Source organism: Chrysochloris asiatica, unplaced genomic scaffold (assembly GCF_000296735.1).
Source record: "Chrysochloris asiatica unplaced genomic scaffold, ChrAsi1.0 scaffold00008, whole genome shotgun sequence".
NCBI classification, from domain to species: domain Eukaryota; kingdom Metazoa; phylum Chordata; class Mammalia; order Afrosoricida; family Chrysochloridae; genus Chrysochloris; species Chrysochloris asiatica.
Window position 1 is genome coordinate 31,038,514 of NW_006408526.1, and position 13,155 is coordinate 31,051,668.

At 37.6% G+C, this 13,155-nt stretch overlaps 1 protein-coding gene across 4 annotated transcripts in view; it reads left to right on the forward strand.

The window, feature by feature from the left end:
* Positions 1-13,155, forward strand: part of KMT2A (lysine (K)-specific methyltransferase 2A) — a 125,186-nt gene that overhangs the window by 15,719 nt on the left and 96,312 nt on the right. For all 4 annotated transcript variants that reach the window (XM_006833878.1, XM_006833879.1, XM_006833881.1 and 1 more), the window contains exon 2: positions 11,686-11,755. In XM_006833878.1, coding sequence (XP_006833941.1) covers positions 11,686-11,755 — 70 coding nt within the window. The remainder of the gene's footprint in view (positions 1-11,685; positions 11,756-13,155) is intronic.

Genomic DNA, 13,155 nt, shown 5'->3' on the forward strand with positions numbered 1-13,155 from the left:
GTTGGTGTTTGTGTGTTTAGTTTTTCCAACCTACTCAAACGGAATTGGTCAGTTGTGGTACTTTGCTGTTGGAGAATAGTAAACCCTGTGAGCATGATATTTCACTTACTCTTCTCTTGTGTATCCATTCAATGGGAATTTTTCTTCTGGTTCTGCAAGCAGATAAACCATTTCAGACTCAGAACCTTAAAAGTCTGAAAGTATGTACTTCTCTTCATTTTTTTTTTTTTTTTTTTTAAGAGCTTATAAAGTAATTTGGAGCATTGCCAAGAATTTGTAGCGCTTACTATGAAGCAGTGCTTTCATTTTGCCTTTTTTTCTTAAAAGACAAATAGCTGCTTTATGACTGCCTCTTTTTCTGAAGCAGGATGGGTGGAGTTCACCTGTCTCATTTGCTTAGCTGTTTTGAGCATCTTTGCTTCTTGTTGACATGGAGTGGAGTGGGGAATGAGGGGCACCACCTCTTCCTGTAATTACAAAATGAGTAGCATTTGTGTTTCTTAGGTGACAGTTGCTCAGCAGAATTGAATTAAATATTTATAATTGGAGTTGATTCTTGTGTGGGTGAAAATTTTACCTACTGTTGTTATCAGAGAGCACTGTATTGTTGTCTTTGTACTGTTTAATCCTAGGTGACCTTTTTGTGTCAACATTTCTCAATATCAGGAGCTCATATTTAAAACAGTTTAAATCTCTTCCTATCTGTTATGCATTCAAACAACCACTGTTCTGTTTGATGCACCAATAACCAGAGAAAACTTGCCCTTGCCCTCTGACAATCTGCTCACAAGAGACTATGCTATTAGTTCAATAACTGCATAAATTTCTTGAGTGGTTGAATTTCAATAATAATCTTGGTTAGAGAAGTTTGCCTTTTGATGTCTATTTCACCATACTTGAGTATATTATACTTTTCCCATCTTATAGGTTCAGCGGCATTATAGTCATGTTCCACTTTTGGAAATGATTTACAGGGGTCACTACATTTTCTTCAGTTGCAAAGAAGGTCATCTTCCTCTTATATTGTTGTTGTTAAGTGCCGTCGAGTCGGTTTCGACCCATAGAGACCCTGAACAGGGTTTCCGAGGCTGTAAATCTTTACGGGAGCAGATCGCCTCATCTTTCTCCCGCGGTGCAGCTGGTAGTTTCGAACTGCAGACCTTGTGGTTCGCAGCCCGATTCATAACCACTATGCTACCAGAGCTCATTTATAAATGTAAAACTCTATAAAGTAAGGAATGGAGACAGATTAGAAAACCAAATTCATTTTTCAAAGAATATGTTTTATGTAGCAGGCAAAAGGCTAAGTGCTGGGGCTTTAGTATCTAACAATCACTTTCCCTCGTGGAACTTACTATCTAATTTCCTCTTAATGAGTGCAGTTTAACCTGTATATTTTGTATGTTATTTGCACAAAATGCTATGTAGCATTATTTGTTGTTAAATGCCGTTGAGTCAGTTCTGACTTGCAGTTGAAACCAACCTTGAGGTTGAGTGCTTATCCTAAGGTGCTACACCAGGACTCCATATAGCATTATAAATACTAAAATTAAGGAAGTTGAAGCTCTCAAAAAATATATTAGAATTGTCCTTGGGAGCAGGTCAGCTAGTATTCTTTATTTACTAATTTACTGGTTTTGAGACTCAGTTATATTATACCAAAATATATTAATGTATTTTAGATATCCTCAAGGTATTTAATAGCTTTCCCTTCATATAAAAGGATACTGCTACATCCTTCGCTGCTGTCTACAATTAAAGAAATATTCCTTTCTTCTGTAAGATTAACCTCTTCATTTGTGCTCTGGATCCCATTTCTTCTCATCTACTCAGGGTTGTCCCTGCAGTTATCCCCTTTCCTGCATCCACAATTTCTCACAATGGTATCAGTACCATCAACATGTAAAACTGTCTTAATATAATCTTTCTTGTAAAAACCTCTTGACCCCAGGTCCTCCTCCAGCTACCACCCAATTCTCTGCTCTCTTTCACTGCAGAACTCATTGAAAGTGCTGTCTGTAATTGCTGTCTCTACTTTCTCACCTCTCATCCTCTCCTCAGCCACTCCAGTTGGGCTTTTATCCCCATGACTTCACTGAAATAGCTCTTATCAAGGTCCTCAAGGACCTCCATCTTGTCAGATTGAATAGGTAATTCTCAGTCCTCATCCTATTAAACCTTTTGGCAGCACTTGAATCAGCTGACCACTCCTTTCTTCAAACACTATTTTCTTGGATTCTGTAATACTATACTGACTTGATTTTCTTCTTACTCATTGATTATTAATTTTCTGTGCTTGACTTGTGAATGTTGGAGTCACCCAGGAATTGACCTTTGGATACCTTCTTTATCTAACACTATGTAGGTTATCTCATATACCTTCCATGTGTATGCTGAGAACTACTAAATCTGTCTCTAGCTCTATTTTTTTTTTTTATTTCAGACATGTATATCTAACTACCTATATGACATTTCTACATGGATAATAAGAGGAGCTTCTTGTTGTGGCATTGTAGGATAAGCACAGAACCGCTAACTAAAAGGTCAATGGTTCAAACCTACCAGCTGCTCCTGGGAAAACCCTGTACATGGTTGCTCTGAGTTGGAACTGACTTAACCACATGTAACAAAAACAGCATCATTTATTGTTTACTATGGGCCTGGCACTATTCTGAGCATTTCACATGTATTATCTCATCTAATTTTTTTTTTAAGCTTCTCATTGTGAATTGAGTGAAAATATATAGAGCAAATTGATTTTTCATTCAACAGTTCATACATATTTTGTTTCTTGATCTTGATTTCAGTTTCCATAAGTAACAGCACTGTTCCCACTTTGTTTCTGTGTTTACCATTTTAATTTGCCCTCCTTTTCTATCCATTCCTGCCATCTAAATTTTGTTTTAGGGAAAATGCTGTCCTTTTGAGTGATTCCTCTAAGGAGTACATCTCCCTGGTGGCTGAACAATCACCTAATCTTCACAACCACTCTCTCTGAGGTAGCAACTACTGTCTTCATTTTATAGACAAAAAAACAAGTATGCATTGAAGTACTAAGCTGTCAGTCTTACATTTAACATGTCCAAAACAGAAGTCTTTATTTTCTCCATCAAACCTTTTCTATCCCCAATCTCCTAGTTTCTGAATAACTCTACCATTTACCCAGTTGAACAGGCCTTAAATTTAAAAATGAGTGGTGATTTCTCTCTTTCAGTTGCCAATGATAATCTGGCAGCAAATGCAATCAGGATTGCCACCAAAATACATCCTAAAGTCCTTCTTTCTCTCATCAACTCTCCTGCAAAGATCCCATTATAATTTCTTGATAGTACTACTTTTTTATCTCCTTGCTTGTGTTCTTACCTCACTAAAGTTTGTTCTTCACACAGTAAGTCTGTACTCCTAGTGCAAATCAGACCATATTATTCTCTCTTAAACCCTTCATTGTCTTCCCACTACCAGAATAAATCCAAATTCCTTACTGCAGTACATAAGGCCAGTCAGCCTACTTCGCTAGCACCATCTCTTTATTCTTTCTCATTCTGCTGCAGAGCCACTCTGGTGGTGGAAGTGTGCTGATGAGTAAGTTCTCACTCATAGACTCTGTATAGGATTTCCAAGACTAAATCTTAATGGAAGCAGAAAGCCTCATCTTTCTCCCTCAGGGCAGCTGGTAGATTTGAACTGTTGACCTTGGGGTTAGCAACCAAACTAGTAACCTACTGTACTACCAGGGCTCCTTGCAGAGCCACACTAGACATTTTTTTAAAAAATTTTGTGAATTGGGTAAAAGTTTTTACAGAGCAAATTAGTTCTTCATTCAATAATTTTTACATATTTTGTTTCATATCCGTTGATTACAATTCCAACCAACAGTGTAACATCACTTATCTCACTTCCTCCCTGTGTTTCCCATTTCCATACAGTCCTCCTTTCCTTCTTGTTAGGTGCCATCTAGTCGGTTCTGACTCATAGCAACCTTATGCCAACAGGACAAAATATTGCCCAGTCCTGTGCCATTCTCACAATTGTTACATTTGAGCCCATTGCTGCCGCCATTCTGTCAATCCATCTGGTTGGGAATTTTCCCCTTTTTTGCCAACCCATTTTACCAAGCATGATGTCCTTCTCCAGGAAATGGTCCCTCCTGATAACATGTCTGAAGTAGGAGAGACAAAGTCTTGTCACTCTGGCTTCTAAAGAACACTTTGACTGATATTTTATCCAACACAAATTTGTTTGTTCTTCTGGCAGTTCATGGTACATCCAATATACTTCGACAATACTATAATTCAAATGTATCAATTCTTCTGTGGTCTGCTTTATTTGTTATCCAACTTTCACATGCATATGAAGCAGTTGAAAATACCATGACTACAAATACACAGTTTGAATGAATATGGGAGGAAGAACGGGAGTATACCCACAAATACATAAGAATTTGAAAGAGGATATTTATACATGGGCATTTACCTTTGCTGCAAACACAACTATGAATGTAGCACACATTGGGCAAAATGATGAAAATTTCTTAGATACTATCAAACATATTAAGGCAGTGACTTGCTGGGCCTGAGGGCTCAGGACCATAGTCTCAGGGGACACCATGGCCATTTGGCAGAACACACTCCACAAAGACAATGTTCTACACCTTTCTTTGGTGAGCAGCATCTGGGATTTTAAAAGCTCATGAGCGGCCATCTAAGGTGCAACTATTGCTCTTTTCATGTGTGGAAGGAAGAGATGAGAATTGAAGATGCTTGGAATTTATTAGTCTAGTAGACTGGAACATATAAACATCAGTCTCCGTGACTGAGACAGAAGAACAAAATGGTGCCCAGGTACTACTACCAACTTCACTGAAAGGGATCACCTTAAAAGGTCTTGGATAAAGTGGGAGAAATTCAAATTTACCAAAAAAAAAAAAGAAAGACCAGGTTTACTGGTCAGAAAGAGACTGGAGGAACCTGAGACTATAGCCTTTGACCACCCTTAAGGTCTAGACTGGAACTCACCCTCATGGCCCAATTTTCAGCCAAGTAGTAGATAGGTATGTAGGGGGACAACAACTAGTAAGATAGGCTCACCATAGAATGGTCAATCATTCAAAATCAAAAGGACAACATTTACCTTAGGACTATGTTAAGGGATGGGAAGATGGGTGGAATGTCAAAACAGTCATCAAACACTGTCCGTTTTGCTTCATAAATGTCTTTGAGATTTGTCCTATTTTTTCAATCCCCATTCTACTACAGTAATTTTATAACTTTCCTGTATCTTGTTTTAAAGGCAAGTTCTTCTCCACTGCTGTTATAATGCATTTTTTAAAAATATAAAGTTAATCATACTTCTCTCCTGCCTTGGTCACTGATGCACTATAGCCTTCAGGATAAGGCTCACACTTCCTTGAAGATAAACTTCAAACTCATGAAGACATGTTATAAGGCCCTTCATGAACTGCCTCCTGTCAGTTGTTTCTTTTCTCCTTTAATATTTCCTTCTCATTCCCATGTCAGTTTAGGGCTTTGGCTATACTGAACTGTTGGTAATTTCACTCCAAGCCATGTTCTTTCGTATCTCTGTGCCTTAGTAAGTGTTATGTTCTTTTCCTGGGATATACTTTCTTCTCCCTCTACTCTATACTTTATCATCTTTCAAAAGTTAAAGCAATGGCTTTCCTGATCCTTTCTCCTTGATTGGGTTAGCTGCATTTCTGCTGTGTTTCCGTATACATTCCTGTAGTATAGCAGACAACACACTGTATTCTATTAATTTACTTATCTCTTCCCTAGACAGACTAGCAGGTTCTTGAAGGTATAAGCCATATTTCATCTCTATCCCTAACCCCTAATGCTGTAACGATGTTAGGTGCCATTGAGTTTCTTACTCAGTGTTCCCATGTGATACAGTAGTACTGTCCCTAGGGATTTCTAGTTTTAATCTTTAAGGGAATAGTCTCTAGGTCTTTATCTCATGAAGCTGTTAGCTGGGTTCAAACCACCAACCTTTTGGTTAGCTGCCAAGCCCATAACTATTGTGCCACCAGGGCACCTTAATCCAGTAATTTTGTTGTTAAGTGCTGTCAAGTTGGTTCCGACCAATAGTGACCCTGTATAAGGTTTCCATGGAGCAACTGGTAAGCTTGAACCGCCAATCTTGTGGTTCAAATGACTTTGCAGTCAAATAGTTTGTGGAAAATTTCATTATCTCTTAATTCCATTTTTCTATAAGCTTTTAAAAGCCCCCTGGTGTAGTATAAACATAACCTTTATATGCACTGAGAAACCAAAGTATATATATATGACTCACATTTTTGCAATGTTCACTTTATTGTGGTGGTCTGAAATCAAACCTGCAATATCTGTAAGGTATGCCTGTACATTGCTATTGTAACAGTAACAATGATTTTTACATAGTATATTGCATTTCCTTATCTTTCAATGTACCAACATTTATCTGGGGTTAAGTTTGTGCAAGATATTAGGAATACAAAAATAAATAAGGAAATTGTCCCTATCTTCAAAGAGTGCACACTCTAGAGAAGGAGCCAAACATGTAAACACATTTAAAAAATCCCGTCTGTTAATTAAATACTAGTAATTATGTGTGAGTGTCATTAAAATGCAGCATCAAGAGCTTGTAGCAGTAGACACAAAGGGAAATATGCCAGCAGAAGTGAGAGCTAACTGTGGAATCAATTCCCAAAGGGGACGTGTTATACTTTTTTAACTATAGCTGCTGAGATGTACAATATGCCTCCTGGATGTTTCTTCAGATTTAATTATTCCTAGTAATTCTCTTAGTTCTCTTGTGGCCTTCTCATATGATGGAACTATATATGATGACACCAAAATTAGAAGCCTTCAAATCAAAGAATTTTCACAAAACTTAGTGTTAGGAGTGATTTTGTTATGGTCTATGGTCATGATTTTATTTTCAATGAATTTATCAACAAACCTTTGTAATTGGAAGAATTCGGGTTTTCACACTCTATGACTGTGAAGGATTTTGGAGGCAGTGGTTGCTAACAGACTTGTTTGAGATATGCTTATCACTTAGTTCCCTGAAATGCTGAGGAGTCTCTTGCTACAAAGAAAAGAAGTATATGAGCAGAGTCACCCTAGGCTTTATTCATCTGAGACTTGGAGTGGCTGAGCTTGTTTAACAGATGAGTTTTGGGACCTTCACTTAAGTCTGGGAGGTGAAGAACTCCAAGCAAGTGATTTTTGCTCTGATTGTGTAAGCTGGTGAGTTCAAACCCACCAGCCACTTCACAGGAGAGATAGAACAGTCTGTTTCTATAAATATTATAGCCTTGGAAACTCTATGGGACTCTGTCCTATGGGACCATTATAAGTCAGAATCACTCAATGTCAATGAGTTTGTGTGCATTTATTTAAAATGGTAAATTGGAGAAAATCTAAAGGATGAACTGAAATAATTTTAGTTGGGGGTAGGGAAGAAAGAGAGTTCAGGTCTCTATTAATTGAACTTCTATCATATTAATAATCTTGTCACATCTAAGCGTTGCAGATGATTTAGGTCTTGATTACCTAAACTCTGATTTCTAACACTTGTTGTGAAGTGTGATTGAGTCGGTTCCAACCCATAGCAACCCTGTAAAAATGGTTTCCGAGGAGCAGCTGGTGAGCTTGAACCGCCGACCTTGCAGTTCAAATGGCTTTGCAATCTGGCGAATTAACCCACAGCGCCACACCAAGTGTTACAATATTGAAGAATGGAAATATGTCTTGGCAGCCTCTTAAAGAATATTTTGGGATTTTTTGGATATTTCTCCATAAACCAAATACTGATAGATATGGGAAAATGAACTATTTTAGTATTTAAGCAAATGTTTATTCCAGAATATTAGCTACGTAGTATTTTATCTGTTACTGACATTTTAATTTGAATCTGTTTTTAAAAGGAAGGCTGAACTCATGTGTGTTAGATACTTGGGAACAGAAATCATGTTTTACTCACCTTTGCATCTGGAGCATGTAATCCTGTAGCAAGCGTATAAATATATATGACTGGATGAACAAGAAAGTAAAATAATGTTTTGTTTTAAAAGTTGTCCTGATGTTGTTGTTAAATGCCATCTAATAGGTTCCGACCCATAGTGACTACATATAGGGTTTCTGAGGAGTGAATGGTATGTTTGAATCACCAACCTTATGGTTCAAACTGACCTTGTGGTCCAATGCATTATTCTGCAGCACCACACCAGGACTCCCAGAAAGTGAAATCATGTTTTGTTGTAACAGTTGTCTTGATTTACATAATAGTTCCTTGAAACATAAAATTTCATGTATTTTTCTAAAATAACTTCGTTATATTTTATATGTAAATGTATTATTTGTGATACTTTATGTTCTCTTGTGGGAAAAAATATTCCTTATAACTTATAAATTCTGCCATTAAAATAAAAGTCTTTCAATGTTAAGATATTTGTGAATAAAGTTGAACTTACTAGAAAAGGTATGCTTTGGAGTTTTAAAATAGTTAGCTGTCTTAGAGTTATTGTTATTGCTGTTAAGTGCCATCGAGTCATTCCAACCTATAGTGACCCTATATAGAGTTTCTGAGGCTGTAAATCTTTACAGGAGCAGAAAGCCTTATCTTTCTCCTTCAAGGTGGTGGATTTGAACTGCTAAGTATGATATGCCAATATCTTATAGTGCTTTACTTGACAAAGATATTTTTCTGTTTTTTAAGTAAGAAGGTGTTGAAAACTTGGTGATCTAATCACCAAAAACTTGGAAATAACACGTTTAATGGCGCTTGTCTATACTCTGTTAGAATGTTGTGTCTTCAGAGGATGCTGTATTGAGAGGAAAAGTGTATGTGATGAGTGGCTGTTTGGGCTTAGTTCCCAGGAACACCTGGTCACGTAAACATGACCTCTCTTTAAGGCTGCCCAGACTTAGGTTGCCACAGTGCCTGACATGTATCTAATATAATTGCAGCTCCTTTTGTTGTCTTTTTTGTAGATATTTTTCCTTAGGTTTTTTTCTTTTTCTTTTTTCTAGGTAACCCTAAATCTTTGGAAAACCATGTTTTAAAGGAAAGAGGGGAGATGCTTGTGCCTGTGTACAACAGACAGAAAAGATTTGTGTTGCAGAACCTCATGTGGCAGGCTTTGCCAGTGCTTTCCCAACGTAGCCTTCCTTAGATTTTAGGTTGAATAGGGAGCCCTTGGTAGTGGTGGTTGTTGTTATGTGCTGTGGAGTTGGTTCGGACTCATAACGACCCTACATAGGGTTTCTGAGGCTGTAAATCTTTATGGGAGCAGAAAGCCTCATGTTTCTCCTGCGGAACAGCAGTGGGCTAAATATTGGGTCACTAACCAAAAGGTTAAGTTGGGCTGCCAACCTCAAGGTCAGCAGTTTGAAACTACTAGTGGTTCCACGGGAGAAAGATGAGGTATGCATTCTGCTCCCGTAAAGATTTACAGCCTCGGAAACCCTGTGCAGGGGTCACTATGAGTCATAGCCGACTCCACGGTACTTAACAACAACCAAAAGGTTGGTAGTTGGAACCCACCAGTTATTCTGCAGTGGAAAGGTGAGGCAATCTTTGTCTGTAATAATGTACAGCCTTGGAAATACTAGAAGAGCAGTTCTATTATGTCCTGTAGGATCACTCTGAGTTGGAATCTGTGTGATGGCAGTAGGTTTGTTTCCTGCCTGGATATTTTGAACAATGGTTACATTTTTTTTTTTTTAAAAACATGCATCAAGAAGTCAACAAATATTTAAAGTGAAAAGAAAATTCTTGGGTGAAAGTGTAATTACCTTTGACTACACATTCTTTTCTTTCAAAGCCAGATGGAAAGAGTTAATACTTTCTGTCATTTTGAAAAGTATTTGGAAACTTTAAACATTGGCAGTTAGGTAAATTACTGCTTAACAATTCTGTTGTACTCTGTTGTTTTAGAGCACATTCAATTAGGATGGTACAGTTATATTTTGTGAAGTGTGAAATATAAAAAAGCAACTCACTAAGGTTGCTGATAGACTCCTGGTGTGGTGCTATATGATAAGCACTGGACTGTGAACCACAGGGTTGGCGGTTCAAACCCACCAGCTGCTCCTCAGAAACCCTATTCAGGGTCGCTATGAATTGAAACCGACTCAACGACACTTAACAATAACATAGATGGACGCTGTTGTTGTGACATTGTAGGATAAGCATTGGACTGCTAGCCACAAAGTAGACAGTTCAAACCCACCTGTCTTTCCTCAGAAATCCTATACAGGGTCACCTGTGACTCGGAACTGACTCAACAGAACTTAACAACATAAATGTACTAGTTGGCTAACATTTTTACGATTATAACCTTTTTCAAGCAAATCTCTTTGAACAGGAGAGTTTCTTAAATAGCTAAATACTTTAATAATTTTGCAGTCAGATCAAAACCCTTTTTACATCATAATAAGATTGTCTCTCGGTTCTTATTGTCCCCCATTTTTTTTTTTCCTTAAAGATATTTAAATGTATTTGTGTAATTTGTCTAAGAGGTTATATTTTCCTTTTATATATTTCTGGTTGGAATTTGGCTAAATATATTTGGACCCAACTCTAGCTTTAAGCTAACTGTGTAATTAGCTCTTTATCATAAAATTTACTGATATTGATGTCCATATACATGTGGTATCAGGTCTTGAAAGGACATTCTTGGTGCTTTAATTGTTGGAACTCAGTCTGGGTTGGGCCTGTCAGTGTAAACTGGAAGGTCAAGAAAATCTGTTTATTCCTCATTTTGATCTTATTTTATGTGTTTTGTTTCTGAAATCTAATATTCTGTATATTTTTCTGGAAAGAACTCTTAGTCTCTGACTGAATTTCTTTTAATCAGTTTGTTTAAATAGACCATCTTTCCTAAGAACTTGTCCAAAGTTGGTTAAATGAATGCTTAGTAATTTTTTTAACGAGCAGTAGAAAAGTTATAGGTAAGGAGAAGTTTGTGCCTATTGTCTTTTCCAAGTACAAGTGAAAATAAGATGTTTTCCTAAGTTGTTAGTGGTAGGCTTTCACCCTGTATACTATCAGTTCATGATCCCTTTCACAAATGCTGCTGCCCACCATTAAGTCTCTTATCACAGGGCATTTAAAAATGATGCCATAAAATGCATGTTGAGAATCTTTGAATCTCAAATGTACAGCAATCACATGTAAATGTCAATTCCTGAGTTAAGGAACTGACAATTATGGCACTTTCAGTCTCTATTAATTTTAGTAGGTAAGAGGTTATGATATTGTTTATGTTATTTCTTATATGTCTGTAGACTTAACTACCTGTTGATAAGCATTTGCTTGTTTTATTGGGGCTGTATAGTTTTGCCATTGTACTGATTTGTTTATCTGAATTACAACCATTCTTAAGTTGTTTTGGGCTGTATCTACTTTGAAATTTAGGACTATCCCCTGTGTACTATGCACCAAAGATGATATTTTAATGCATTGCTTAGTTATACACAGCTCTTATTTGTCTCTAATGAAACTATATGGCTGGGTCTATTTATTTCAATATTAGTTATTTTATAGTATTCATTTAAATAATGATTAATATTTAGAGGCTAATTTTCCAAATTCATTTGTATCGCCTCTGGACCTTTCTTTGGGATGTGTTCAGATTAAAATTTTTGCTTCTGATTTTAAAATAATTTTCCTTTGTTGTAGGATGAGCAGTTCTTAGGTTTTGGCTCAGATGAAGAAGTCAGAGTGCGAAGTCCCACGAGGTCTCCTTCAGGTACGCCCAATTAAGCACAAAGTGTCTTCACGTTTTGTTTGTTAGGTGATTGAGTTTTCTCTTTGCCTTCTTTGCATGCGAAGGCTGATCTGAAATACTGAGTTTATTTGTACAGTATTCCCTTTTCCTCACATTAAATAGAAAATGACTTATAGACTGGACTTCTTTATGGGATTCTTTGTCAGGCCACAATTGGTTTATTCTTTACTGTATCTCTTTCTGGCAATCACTTGAATCATGGGAGGTACATTTCTCCTAAATGATTGGGAAATTTGGTAGACAAAAATAACCTATTAAATCCATCCTCAGATTTACATGTTTTATATTATATATGCTTTTGAAGTCCTGGTGTGGCGCTGTAGGTTAATGTGCCAGACTGCAAAGCCATTTAAACTGCAAGGTCGGTGGTTCGAGCTCACCAGCTGCTCCTCGGAAACCCTATACGGGGTCGCCGTGGGTCTGAACAGACTCGATGGCACTTAACAACAACAACTGTGTGTATGCTTTTAAGGGCACTGGTGGCACTGGGGTTAGGCATGCAGTTCAAATGAACCAGCCACACCTTGGGAGGATGAGCTGTGTACTTCCATAAAGATTTACAGTCTTGGGAACCTTTTATAGGGTTTCTATGAATCAGAATAGACTCAATGGCAGGGGGTTTGTTTATATACACACACACACACACACACACACATATATATACATACATATATATATACACACACACCCATACATACATACATATGTTGTTGTTGTTATTAAGTACCATGGAGTCAGTTCCAACTCATAGTGACCCTGCTCAGGGTTTCCAAGGCTGCAAATCATTATGGGAGCAGAAAGTCGCATCTTTCTCCCATGGAACAGCTGGTAGTTTCGAACTGCCAACCTTGAGGTTAGTAGCCTGATTTGTAACCACTATGCTACAGAGCTCCTTACACACACACACACACACACACACATATGCCTTTGGAGTCCTGGTGTGGTGCTGTGGGTTAATGTGCCAGACTGCAAAGCCATTTGAATTGCAAGGTCAGTGGTTCAAGCTCACCAGCCACTCCTCAGAAACTGTATATAGGGTCGCTATGGGTTGGGATTGACTCGACGGCACTTAACAACGACAACAACAACAACATGTGCCGTAAAGAATCCTGGTTTGGCACTGTAGAATAAACACTGGACTGCTATAACCACAAGGTCGGCAGTTCAAACCCACCATGTGCTCTTCAGAAACCCTATACAGGGTCACTGTGAGTCAGAACCAACTTGATAGCGCTTAACAATAACAACAACATACCTTTAGGAATAATTTGGCCATTGTTTTTTTCGCACATGAAATATGGTCTACGATTTTCAAACAACAAAGAACAAAATAATGGTATTATATGAAAATATTTTACCTG